The following is a 13,994-nucleotide window of genomic DNA, read 5'->3' on the forward strand; positions in this document are numbered from 1 at the left end:
GTTTGTTTGTTTTTTTATCACTGTGGCTCAGCATCAAATGGTGTTAACTAGGATGGTCTGCATGGAAATACAGCCTGCCTAGGAATGCCCACTCTTCCAGACTGACCCACCCCCTCCTCCGAGGGGACAGCCCACTGGGGACCATACGACACACCCTAAGGGCACTTTCACATTGATGGGGTGTGGCTTCGACACCCGTCCATAAATAAAGTCCCGGCACTACGTGGATTTATCAGCACGGTTTATTGAGCAGCATAGTTGGTGCATCCTAGTCGGAGTATATGCAAGTCTAATACAGAGGGGGTAGTTAATGATCAGCTGTGCACTATACAGAGTGAGGCAGGAAGAAGAGGCTTTGGAGGATCTCAGGGGGTTCCAGTCTGACCAGCAGCTACATAGTCAATTCCTAGAAAAGAAAAAAAAAATAGATGCAAGTCAGCAACCTCAGGAGCTAACACTCTGATCCCCTCCCCCCCGCACTACCGATGTATTCCAAACACAAGAAACGACCATACTTCATCTGAAGACCAACCAGAAGTGAGCAAGTCGAAGACCAACCATAAGTGAGCGGGTCATAAAAGATGTGGGCTTCTACCAGGGGCGGACTGACCATTCGAGAACTCGGGCACTGCCCGAGGGCCCAAGGGTCAGTAGGGGGCCCCATGAGATGCCCATGGTACCTTTTTATAGGTTTTTTTTGGGTGTGGTTTGAGTGTGGGCGAGGACACAGGGGCCCCATGATCCCTTATTGCCTGGGGGCCCCATGAGTTGTCTGTCCACCCCTGGCTTCTACTGAGATGGCCAAATCTGGAGTAGATGTGTGAGATTCATTGAAATTTGGAGGAAATTTTCATTATTCAGAGATTTGGATGTATCTAAATGTCCAAATCACAACAGTAACAAATTTTTAATGAATCCGAAAAATAAATGATAACAAAACAAAATTGTTCGAATTAAAAAATTAAATTGGAATGGAAACCTGTGGCAATGATAGCACTTCCACCTGGCAGTACTCGGGTCGTTGGTTCGAATACCAACCACGACACCACCTGCCTGGAGTTTGCATGTTCTCCCTGTGCCTGCCTGGGTTTCCTCCGGGTACTCCAGTTTTCTCTCACACTCCAAAGACATGCTGGTAGGTTAATTGGCTCCTGTCTAAATTGTCCTAGTATGTGTATGTATGAATGTAAGTTAGGGACCTTAGATTGTACGCTCCTCGGGGGCGGGGACTGATGTGAATGTACAATATATATATATATGTAAAGCACGGAGTAAATTGACTGCACTATATAAGTACCTGAAATAAATAAATAAGATGAGGATTCCTACTTAGGCTGCTTAATAGAATAGAATAGAATAAAACAGAATAGAAAATAAAGGAATAGAATAGAAAATAAAAGGATAGTAAATAATAGAATAAAATAGAATAGAAAATAAAAGGATAGAATAAAATAGAATAGAAAATAAAAGGATAGAATAAAATAGAATAGAAAATAAAAGGATAGAATAAAATAGAATAGAAAATAAAAGGATAGTAAATAATAGAATAAAATAGAATAGAAAATAAAGGGATATAATAAAATAGAATAGAAAATAAAAGGATAGTAAATAATAAAATAGAATAGAAAATAAAGGGATAGAATAAAATAGAATGGGAAATAAAAGGAGAGTAAATAATAGAAAAAAAAAGAATAGAAAATAAAGGGATAGAATAACATAGAATAGAGAATAAAAGGATAGTAAATAATAGAATAAAATAGAATAGAAAATAAAAGGAAGTAAATAATAGAATAGAAAATAAAGGGATAGAATAGAAAATAAAGGAATAGAATAAAATAGAAAATAATTGGATAGTAAATAAGAGAATAGAAAAAAAAAGGGATAGAATAAAATATAATAGAAAATAAAGGGATAGAATAGAAATTAAAAAGATAGTAAATGATAGAATAGAAAATAAAGGGATAGTAAATAATAGAATAAAATAGAACAGTAAATAAATGGATAATAAATAATAGAATAAAACAGAATAGAAAATAAATAGATAGAATAAAACAGAATAGAAAATAAATAGAATAAAATAGAATAGAAAATAAAAGGATAGTAAGGGATAGAATAAAATAGAATAGAAAATAAAAGGATAGTAAATAATAAAATAAAATAGAATAGAAAATAAAGGGATAGAATAAAATAGAATAGAAAATAAAAGGATAGTAAATAATAAAATAAAATAGAATAGAAAATAAAGGGATTGAATAAAATAGAATAGAAAATAAAAGAATAGTAAATAATAGAATAGAAAATAAAGGGATAGAATAGAAAATAAAGGAATAGAATAAAATAGAAAATAATTGGATAGTAAATAATAGAATAAAATAGAATAGAAAATAAAGGGATAGAATATAATAAAAGAATAAATTAAAACAGAATAGAAAATAATAGAAAATAGAGGAATAGAATAAAAAAAATACATAAAAAGAAATAGAAAAGAATAAAACCGAATAAAACAATAGACACAAAAATAAAATAGAAAATAAAGGAACAAAAAATAAAGGAATAGAATAAGAGTGAACATAGCTGTCTTTCAAAATCCAATTTTTTAATCTGTTTGAAAAGAAGGAATATACAAAACGAATTCTGAAAACGAATATGACGAAACGAAATTGACTTTACGAACGAATCCAAAACTAAACAAATGTTTCTGCTATGCGCATCTCTAATATGGAAATGGACATTTGGCACCCAACCATATAGTTAGGGATTCAGTTGGTCACATAGAACAGATGTAATTGAGAATCTGGATTCAACAAATTGGTGGACTTTGGTTGAAGAAGGTCAACCAGATTCAATGGCTCCGGTGAGGTTTATCTTGGAACAGAGGAGCCCCTAAAATAGGAAGGCCCAGAAATGGAATTCCACCTGTAGAAGGTCCAGAAATGGAATTCCACTTGTAGAAGGTCCAGAAATGGAATTCCACTTGTAGAAGGTCCAGAAGTGGAATTCCACCTGTAGAAGGTCCAGAAATGGAATTCCACTTGTAGAAGGCCCAGAAATGGAATTCCACCTGTAGAAGGTCCAGAAATGGAATTCCACTTGTAGAAGGTCCAGAAATGGAATTCCACTTGTAGAAGGCCCAGAAGTGGAAATCCACTTGTAGAAGGCCCAGAAGTGGAATTCCACTTGTAGAAGGCCCATCAATGGAATTCCACTTGTAGAAGGTCCATAAGTGGAAATCCACTTGTAGAAGGTCCAGAAGTGGAAATCCACTTGTGGAAGGCCCAGAAGTGGAATTCCACTTGTAGAAGGCCCAGAAATGGAATTCCACTTGTAGAAGGCCCATCAATGGAATTCCACTTGTAGAAGGTCCAGAAATGGAATTCCACTTGTAGAAGGTCCAGAAGTGGAATTCCACTTGTAGAAGGCCCATCAATGGAATTCCACTGTAGAAGGTCCAGAAGTGGAATTCCACTTGTAGAAGGCCCAGAAATGGAAATCCACTTGTAGAAGGCCCAGAAGTGGAATTCCACTTGTAGAAGGCCCAGAAATGGAATTCCACTTGTAGAAGGCCCAGAAGTGGAATTCCACTTGTGGAAGGTCCAGAAATGGAATTCCACTTGTGGAAGGTCCAGAAGTGTAAATCCACTTGTGGAAGGCCCAGAAGTGGAATTCCACTTGTCGAAGGCCCATCAATGGAATTCCACTTGTAGAAGGCCCAGAAATGGAATTCCACTTGTAGAAGGTCCAGAAATGGAATTCCACTTGTAGAAGGCCCAGAAATGGAATTCCACTTGTAGAAGGTCCAGAAATGGAATTCTACTTGTAGAAGGCCCATCAATGGAATTCCACTTGTAGAAGGCCCAGAAATGGAATTCCACTTGTAGAAGGTCCAGAAATGGAATTCCACTTGTAGAAGGTCAAGAAATGGAATTCCACTTGTAGAAGGTCCAGTGAGAGTGCCCAGCAGTGCTAATAACTCCCTGTTGATTTTTGTCTTCACACTATTTAGTATTTGATGATTATGGCACTTTGAGTCCTCCCGAGTCTGTATAAAATTGGAGCCCTGAAAAGGAGACATGTACCCCAGAATCGTATTAGCCGTTTGATATTGGTGATTTGGTGAACGAAAACCATCGTTAAAGATCTTACTTCTTTAGGCCGGAGTTCTCATTGGACTTTCTACATTGGTCTCCACCAACATCTTCTGTTATAGCAATTTATCATCTCAAAGGATATCAAAAGATGAAGGAACTTGCATGTAGGCTGATTATTGGCAGGGGAAAAAATGTAAATGACCTTTGTATTGGTACCATGAGGTCCACCTCCACACTTCCACAGTACGGGCTTTACTGTCGTTTGAAGACTACAACCTCCATGTCCTAGACCATTGCTTGTCCACCTACAAGGTATAGCGGGCCTCTACTGTGGCCTCTTGCATCGCCATAGGGTCTCACGTATTGTTTAGTATATGTGACGCTAGAAAGGACTATCAGAGATTGCAGACATACAGAAGAAGGTGGTGAGATACTGGAGGCATGCTACAGGTTTTGTAGAAAAGGAGACGTGTACCCCAGGATCGTATTAGCCGTTTGATATTGGTGATTTGGTGAACGAAGACCATCGTTAAAGATTTTGGGCTCTTAGTTCTTTAGTCTCGCTTTCTCATTGGACTTTCTACATTGGTCCCCACCAACATCTTCTGCTCTAGCAATTTATCATCTCAAAGGATATCAGTTGGCCACAAAAGATGAAGGAACTTGCACATAGGCTGATTATTGGCAGGGGAAAAAATGTAAATGACCTTTGTATTGGTACCATGAGGTCTACCTCCACACTACGGGCTTTACTGTCGTTTGAAGACCACAAACTTCCCGTCCTAGACCATTGCATTTCCACCTACAAGGTATAGTGGGCCTCTACTGTGGCCTCTTGCATCGCCATAGGGTCTCACGTAATGTTTAGGATGTGTGACGCTAGACAGGACTATCAGAGATTGCAGACATACAGAAGAAGGTGGTGAGATACTGGGAGCATGCTACAGGTTTTTTTGGAGACTGTAGAAATATTGCAAAAGAGTGAGACACTGGGGCCAAGTTACATTAGGCTTGTGGAAATCCCCCCTCCACAAATCAATGCTGTCCTCTCCCACTACAAATTGCTGGGGCCTGAGAGCCGCACAGTAACTACCAAGGGGTATCAGGTTGGGCACCAAGATCCTGGATAGATGTATAAATTTGGTATTTTCTCCAATCACTCTTTCTAAATGAGTAACATTTGACCTGGAGCATTCAACTCCAACTCAAATACGAGAACACTTTGCATTCATTCAGAAAATGCCAAGCAATCTCCTGGCTGGTGTGGTGCCTGTGCTCCTGGCCAACTGCCTGTGTTCACAATCCAGGAGACCAGCAACCTTGCACAGAACCTGGTAGCTAATGGAGACCACTGGAGTAGCTGTGTAGTAACGGTGTCTACTTCAAGACTTTCCGGCTTCCAGGGGCATCGACCAGGTATGGTATGGAGCTGGAACAATGTAACTATGTATAAAATATCCCATCGGATGGGAATTCTCGTAAAATTGGGGAAAGAAACACTTCAGAGGAAGATGGCCAAAGCTCTATTCACCATTCTTCTCTTGTAGGTCACAGGAGTGCACTTACTTGTCTTTTCCTGTGACCCAGAATCGTCTGACAGCCCGTTGTTAGCTGAGGTCACCAATCAGCTCCAGACTCTAGATCGTGGGTGTCAAACTCAATTTCATCGTGGGCCGCAAAAGTGTTATTGTTGCCCTCAAAGGGCCGGTTGTAGCTATAAGACTAGTTGTCCAGAGCACCCCGACCTCCCCTTACATCAGATGTCAAAAGACCCCACCCTCTCCTACATCACCGTGCACACCCCTAACCTTGTGCTGCTGCCGGGAAGAAGCTGGGGGTAGAGCTGGGAAGCAGAAAGTGATCACCTGGTCTGGAGGAGGACCAGAGGAGGGCTGGAGTAAGCTGTCGGAGTCTGCAAATGCTGAGACCAGGGGAGGCAGAAGCAAGGGGGTGCTGTGGCTGCACAGTTGTAGGAGGAGTTCTGTCCTCCTCAGGGGCGGACTGACCATTCAGGTACTCGGGCACTGCCCGAGGACCTGGGGTCAGTAGGGGGCTCCATGAGATGCCCCTGGTACCTTTCATAGGCTTTTTTGGGTGTGCTTTGAATGTGGGTGGGGACACAGGGGCCCCATGAGTTGTCAGTCCACCCCTGGTCCTCCTATTTGCTGCCAACTACTGAGACGGGGAGGAGGAGCAAAAACATGACTTTTCTTGGATGCTCGGAGAAACGTAGTAGTAGATGGAAGGGTTATGTCTTCTCCTCCGCTGTTGACTGCTGAGAAAAGAAAGGGATGAAGACAAGGAGGGTGCCTAGGCTGCAGGAGAAGGCCACATGAAATGGCCTGGTGGGCCCGATTTGGCACCCTGGCCTTGTGTTTGACACGGGCTCTAGATGTATCCTAACAATAATGTCGGGATCCACCCAGATGCCTGGACCAGCAGCTGGTTCAGCCTCTCAGCAAACCGTTGAGAAACCTGAGCTTGCCTCTCCTGTCCCCTCCACAAACATTGGACGGGCAGAGCAAAGAGCCGGTGACTGTCACTGCTCTCTTCTCAGAGTGGACTGAGAACTGAGTGATCAGCGGTCATGTGATCGCTCAGTTCTCGGGCTTGGAGCTTGCCCTGACCACTCTTGATTGGGCCCAGAATGCAAAACTGAGATTCAACCTGGGACTTTTGGGAAGATCCCCTCATCTTTTAGAGTGTTGATGGACTGCAATGCCGTAAACCTAAGAGACAAGCCAAGGGTGGCCAGAGAGTCCTTACCATGATGGCATTTACAATATCGTTGTTGTTGTGCCGGAGCGCCCGCACCGCCTTCGCCCGGGAAACGTTGGCCTGCGCCATCACCAGCTCGATGTCTCTTACTTCTAATCCGGTCTCGTCAACCTGTAAGTACAAGAGGATGGTGATAGGTGAGGTGGATGTCCTGAGCCAATCGAGCAACCACTTGAAAGCAATGACGGGACACTATTCCTCCCACTGACACCAATGATGGGGCACTATTCCTCCCACTGACACCAATGATGGGGCACTATTCATCCCACTGACACCAATGATGGGGCACTATTCATCCCACTGACACCAATGATGGGACACTATTCCTCCCACTGACACCAATGATGGGGCACTATTCCTCCCACTGATACCAATGATGGGACACTATTCCTCCCACTGACTCCAATGATGAGGCACTATTCCTCCCACTGACACCAATGATGGGGCACTATTCCTCCCACTAATAATGATGGGGCACTATTCCTCCCACTGACACCAATGATGGGGCACTATTCCTCCCACTGATACCAATGATGGGACACTATTCCTCCCACTGACACCAATGATGGGGCACTATTCCTCCCACTGACACCAATGATGGGGCACTATTCCTCCCACTGACACCAATGATGGGGCTTTTCTCACTCCCAATCTACGCCAGGACATTTTCTAAACCCACTGGCCACAGTCCGGCCCCCCTAAACTCTGAAGGATAGTAAACTAGCCGGGTTTGCTCTCCCTACACTAGCCACTTTGCAAATGCTCGCCAAAACTGGGGGAAGGGACTTGCTTGAACCAAGGTGCGTCACCTGGATGCAGTGTAGCCAACCGGAACACTGATCCAGGGGACCAAGGAAACCACAGAGAAACCAGGTTACTCTTGACTTCCTCTTCAGCTGCAGTGCCACTCTGGTCGAGCGCCACCTACAGGGTAGGAAATAGACTTCACCTGCCGAACATTGAGTGAGTGTTGTCACCATATTACAGGATTTAATCCAAGCCCCGATGATGGGGGGGCGTGTGAACCTCCGAAATCCGCTGGCTCTTTTAATAGTATTGAACATCCAATAAAGTATCTTTCTGGCCACTATTACTATTGGTGTGGTATCCTTGCTACATTTTGCATATCTGGATCATTCTGAGGAAAAATTTCACAGCCATTGGTTCTCATTTTTAGGGACACTTTAATGACTGGCATAGTACCACTGGATTGGTGTAAGGCCAATGTGGGGCCAATATTTAAAAAGGGATCAAAATCTTTACCAAGTAATTATAGACCTGTTAGTGTAACTTCTATAGTTGGGAAGATACCGGAGAGTTTAATAATAGACACAGAGAGGAGTTCTTCCTGGAAAAAAATATTGTAACAGACAGCATGGAGTCATGAAAGACAGAAGTTGTCACACAAATCTGATTGCTTTTTATGAGGAGGTGAGCAAAACCTTGGAGAGAGGGGTGGCTGTGGACATGGTATACTTGGACAGAGGGGTGACAATTGATGTGGTATACATGGACACAGGGATGGACGTGGTATACTTGGACAGAGGGGTGGCGGTGGACGTGGTATACTTGGACAGAGGGGTGTCTGTGGATGTGGTATACTTGGACAGAGGGGTGGCGGTGGACATGGCATACTTGGACAGAGGGGTGGCTGTGGATGTGGTATACTTGGACAGAGGAGTGGGGGTGGACGTGGTATACTTGGACAGAGGGGTGGTGATGGACATGGTATACTTGCACAGAGGTGTGATGATGGATGTGGTATACATGGACAGAGGGGTGGCTGTGGACGTGGTATACTTGGACAGAAGGGTGGCAGTGGACGTGGTATACTTGGACAGAGGGGTGGGGGTGGGGATGGTATACTTGGACAGAGGGGTGGCTGTGGACGTGGTATACTTGGACAGAGGGGTGGCTGTGGACATGGTATACTTGGACAGAGGGGTGACAATTGATGTGGTATACATGGACACAGGGATGGACGTGGTATACTTGGACAGAGGGGTGGCGGTGGACGTGGTATACTTGGACAGAGGGGTGTCTGTGGATGTGGTATACTTGGACAGAGGGGTGGCGGTGGACATGGCATACTTGGACAGAGGGTTGGCTGTGGATGTGGTATACTTGGACAGAGGGGTGGTGGACGTGGTATACTTGGACAGAGGGGTGGTGATGGACATGGTATACTTGCACAGAGGTGTGATGATGGATGTGGTATACATGGACAGAGGGGTGGCGGTGGACGTGGTATACTTGGACAGAAGGGTGGCAGTGGACGTGGTATACTTGGACAGAAGGGTGGCAGTGGACGTGGTATACTTGGACAGAGGGGTGGCTGTGGACGTGGTATACTTGGACAGAGGGGTGGCAATGGACGTGGTATACTTGGACAGAGGGGTGGCTGTGGACGTGGTATACTTGGACAGAGGGGTGGCAATGGACGTGGTATACTTGGACAGAGGGGTGGCAGTGGATGTGGTATACTTGGATTTTGCAGAAACATTTGCACAGATCCCCACACACGGCTAATGTGTAAGGTAAAGTCTACGGGCTGGAAAAACCTGAATGTAAATGGATAGAAAACTGGCTAAAAGATCGTATTCAGAGAGTAGTGGTTAATGATTCATACCCTGCATGGTCTAGGGGTGTCAGTGGTGTACCCCAAGGTTCAGTGTGATTAGTGGGGTACCCCAAGGCTCAGTGTTATTAGTGGGGTACCCCAGGGTTCAGTGTTATTAGTGGGGTACCCCAGGGTTCAGTGTGATTAGTGGGGTACCCCAGGGTTCAGTGTGATTAGTGGGGTACCCCAAGGCTCAGTGTTATTAGTGGGGTACCCCAAGGTTCAGTGTTATTAGTGGGGTACCCCAGGGTTCAGTGTTATTAGTGGGGTACCCCAAGGTTCAGTGTTATTAGTGGGGTACCCCAGGGTTCAGTGTTATTAGTGGGGTACCCCAGGGTTCAGTGTTATTAGTGGGGTACCCCAAGGTTCAGTGTTGGGACTCTTACATTTTAATATATTTATAAACAATATGGGGTCTGAGATTAAAAAATCCCATTTCAGTCTTTGCAGATGACACCAAGCTGTGCCGGGAATAACGTCCTTACAGGATGTCTCCACAAGCCGACCTCAATGCTCTGTAATTTGGGAAATTAGGATTATTCTGATAAATGTAAGGGGAATCAATGGTGGAGAAGGATCTGGGGGGGTAATGGTGGAGAAGGATCTGGGGGGTCAATGGTGGAGAAGGATCTGGGGGAATCAATGGTGGAGAAGGATCTGGGGGGTCAATGGTGGAGAAGGATCTGGGGGAATCAATGGTGGAGAAGGATCTGGGGGAATCAATGGTGGAGAAGGATCTGGGGGGGTCAATGGTGGAGAAGGATCTGGGGGGGGTCAATGGTGGAGAAGGATCTGGGGGAATCAATGGTGGAGAAGGATCTGGGGGAGGTCAATGGTGGAGAAGGATCTGGGGGAGGTCAATGGTGGAGAAGGATCTGGGGGGGTCAATGGTGGAGAAGGATCTGGGTGTTCTGGTAGATCACATTTATAATGGCCAAGCTGCGGGTTCTAAAGCGAGCAAAATCCTCTCTTGTATTAGGAGAGGTATAGACTCCAGAGAGAGAGATATCATCCCCCCCCCCCCCCCGGGTACAAATCATTATTAACACCTCATCTGGAATATGCAGTTCAGTTTTGGGCTCCAATTCAGAAAAAGAACATTGGGGAACTGGAGGAAGTACAGAGAAGGGCAACCAAACTGATATGAGGCATGGAGGAGATCAGCTATGAGGAGAGATTAGAGGAACCGAATGTATTCTCTACTGAGAAGAGGAGATTAAGGGGGGATATGATCACCATGTATAATACATAAGGGGGGATATGATCTCCATGTATAATACATAAGGGGGGATATGATCTCCATGTATAATACATAAGGGGGGATATGATCACCATGTATAATACATAAGGGGGGATATGATCTCCATGTATAATACATAAGGGGGGATATGATCTCCATGTATAATACATAAGGGGGGATATGATCACCATGTATAATACATAAGGGGGGATATGATCTCCATGTATAATACATAAGGGGGATATGATCTCCATGTATAATACATAAGGGGGGGGGATATGATCACCATGTATAATACATAAGGGGGGATATGATCTCCATGTATAATATATAAGGGGGGATATGATCTCCATGTATAATACATAAGGGGGGATATGATCTCCATGTATAATACATAAGGGGGGATATGATCTCCATGTATAATACATAAGGGGGGGATATGATCTCCATGTATAATACATAAGGGGGGATATGATCTCCATGTATAATTCATAAGGGGGGATATGATCTCCATGTATAATACATAAGGGGGGATATGATCTCCATGTATAATACATAAGGGGGATATGATCTCAGTGTATAATATATAAGGGGGGATATGATCACCATGTATAATACATAAGGGGGGATATGATCTCCATGTATAATACATAAGGGGGGGATATGATCGCCATGTATAATACATAAGAGGGGATATGATCTCCATGTATAATACATAAGGGGGGATATGATCACCATGTATAATACATAAGGGGGATATGATCTCCATGTATAATACATAAGGGGGGATATGATCTCCATGTATAATACATAAGGGGGGGATATGATCTCCATGTATAATACATAAGGGGGGATATGATCTCCATGTATAATACATAAGGGGGATATGATCACCATGTATAATACATAATGGGGGATATGATCGCCATGTATAATACATAAGGGGGGGATATGATCACCATGTATAATACATAAGGGGGGATATGATCTCCATGTATAATACATAAGGGGGGGATATGATCTCCATGTATAATACATAAGGGGGGATATGATCTCCATGTATAATACATAAGGGGGGGGGATATGATCTCCATGTATAATACATAAGGGGGGGGGATATGATCTCCATGTATAATACATAAGGGGGGATTCAATCTAACCTAGAGGTATTTTCATTTACTTTTAAGCATCTCTAGTGGCAGAAGTCTTTACACTTGGACCAGACTTGGACCATCTACCAACGTGGTCCTTAGAGAGTAAACATGTTCTGACCCACTGACATCCTCATTAAAAATAGACAAATGATGGTGCCACTCCCTATAATATAGAAGAAAAATTGGTGGAGTCCAGCCAAGAACAGTTGACTTCTTCACAGTGACACTGGGATGGAGACTCAATCTCACCTAGAGGTCTTTTCATTGACTTTTAAGCATCTCTAGCGGCAGAAGAGTTTAGACTTAGACCAGACTTGGACCATCTACAAACATGGCCCTCAGAGTGTGAACATGTTCTGACCCATGATGACTTTGAGAAGTCTTTGTACATTTCTGGCCCTGATAGCTGTGGAAGAGTTCATTATAAGGAGTAGATGACCACCTCTCTGCTTATATTCTATCAAGTGTTCTCACCTCCTCCTCATCCTCACTTTCCTCTTTGATGGTCAGCGTTGGAGCGGTCTCAGTAATCAGCGGGGAATGTTCCATTGGGACTTTGAACTTCTCAGCGGCTGCTTTGTGAACTTGCTGTGATAGGTCTTCAATCTGGAATGGAAAACAATTTAACAATGTTAGGAAACAGATGTCTAACCGATCCTGTTAGGAAGATGGCCCATCTGTTCACTGGGGTCCAAAGAACCCTGCACGCTGGAAACCAAAATATGCATCATTTCAGTCCAGTTTGAGCTCTTAACACATGGGCTGTATGAGGTGAATACATCTGTAGCTCCTCTGTATGTACTTCTGGCCAATAAAGAGGCTAAAAAAAGTTCTATTTAAGGTCTACCTGATTTCAAAGAGTAAAATTTAGAAATGTTAATTGTGTACCGTACAGTTAACTCTTAATTTTTCATAAAAATAGCAGGCACCCCTGTTGTAGCCTGTATATCTTGTTGTCTGTGGCCGTAGATATGTATCTATTCAGTCGTATCCGACCCTTGGCGATTGCATGGACCATCACTCGTAAGCAACTTTTTCCATGAATTTTCTTAGCAACTATTTTACAGGGTAGGTTGCCAGGTCTTTCCCCAACCCCCACCATGCAGGAGATCCCGCATGGCCACTATATATAGTGTGAGACCATATAGGGTACTGCTACCTTTGACTGCTATTCTCACCAGATTTGGAGAGGGATTTGCTGAGGTCACTACTGTGCTGCTCACTGTTCTCCTTGCTGGAGAAGATGTTGTACCTGAGGACCTGCAATGCAGGGATCTCCCTGCTGTTACGTTATCTATTTTGTAGATCTGAGCTTCCTCCATCTCTCCTGCCACTTCTTCATCATTACGCCACCAGTAATCAAGGGGAAGCTCTGACATGAGGAAGCAATGCTCATGGTCACCTCCACACAGAGACACAGTGAAGAACAAGACTCGGTAAGATCATTAATTCGACAAAGACCAGCTACGAGGAGACCATAGGCAGTACTGGTGACCAGGGGTGGACTGACCATTTGGAAACTCGGGCACTGCCCGAGAGCCCGGGGTCAGTAGGGGGCCCCATGAGATGCCCCTGGTACCTTTTTCATAGGCTTTTTTGAGTTTGGGCAAGGACACAGGGGCCCCCATAATCCCTTAGTACCCGGGGGCCCCATGAGTTGTCAGTCCGCCCCTGCTGGTGACTAGTCGTTTGTCCTCTGCCTGCCTTTTTGGGCAAATCTTCTATGATACAGGTCTTCATTAAGTGCAAATTTGTACTAAACAGTAACAGGCAACAGAAACTTACCTATTACACCTCTGAGCAGTGAAAGTAAACAATTCATGATGGGAATCTAAAGGATTAAACAACTTACAGACAATGTCACCCTATCAACAGGGCTGCAGAGCTGCAGTTCTGGACGGAGGGTGGGAGCTGCCCAGGCGATTACCTGCTTGTTAATATGAAAAGACTCCCACTCTCTGACCCGATCTGCAATGCCTCCCGCCCCCTCATCGGTGGGGTGGGAGATTCGGAAGAGGAAACTAAGTGGCATGGCCGCGGTCCGGACGGGACTGTCACGAACTGCAGTAGCCGCTCATCTCCTGCTGTGCAGCCATAGACCGCTGCCAGTCCGT

The 13,994-nt window shown here is 44.2% G+C and overlaps 1 protein-coding gene across 1 annotated transcript in view; it reads right to left on the bottom strand.

Annotated features, from left to right (window-relative positions):
- Positions 1 to 224: 224 nt before the first annotated feature.
- The window catches only part of LOC149473415 (uncharacterized), a 59,976-nt gene continuing 46,206 nt past the window's right edge, over positions 225 to 13,994 (bottom strand). The window contains exons 7-9 of the mRNA XM_089678628.1: positions 12,355 to 12,486; positions 6,855 to 6,977; positions 225 to 406 (exon numbers count right to left, since the gene is read on the bottom strand). Coding sequence (XP_089534754.1) covers positions 392 to 406; positions 6,855 to 6,977; positions 12,355 to 12,486 — 270 coding nt within the window. The 3' untranslated portion in view covers positions 225 to 391. The remainder of the gene's footprint in view (positions 407 to 6,854; positions 6,978 to 12,354; positions 12,487 to 13,994) is intronic.

This window comes from Staurois parvus, unplaced genomic scaffold (assembly GCF_062004578.1).
Source record: "Staurois parvus isolate SC_StPar_1 unplaced genomic scaffold, SC_StPar_1.0 ptg000016l, whole genome shotgun sequence".
Taxonomy (NCBI): Eukaryota; Metazoa; Chordata; class Amphibia; order Anura; family Ranidae; genus Staurois; species Staurois parvus.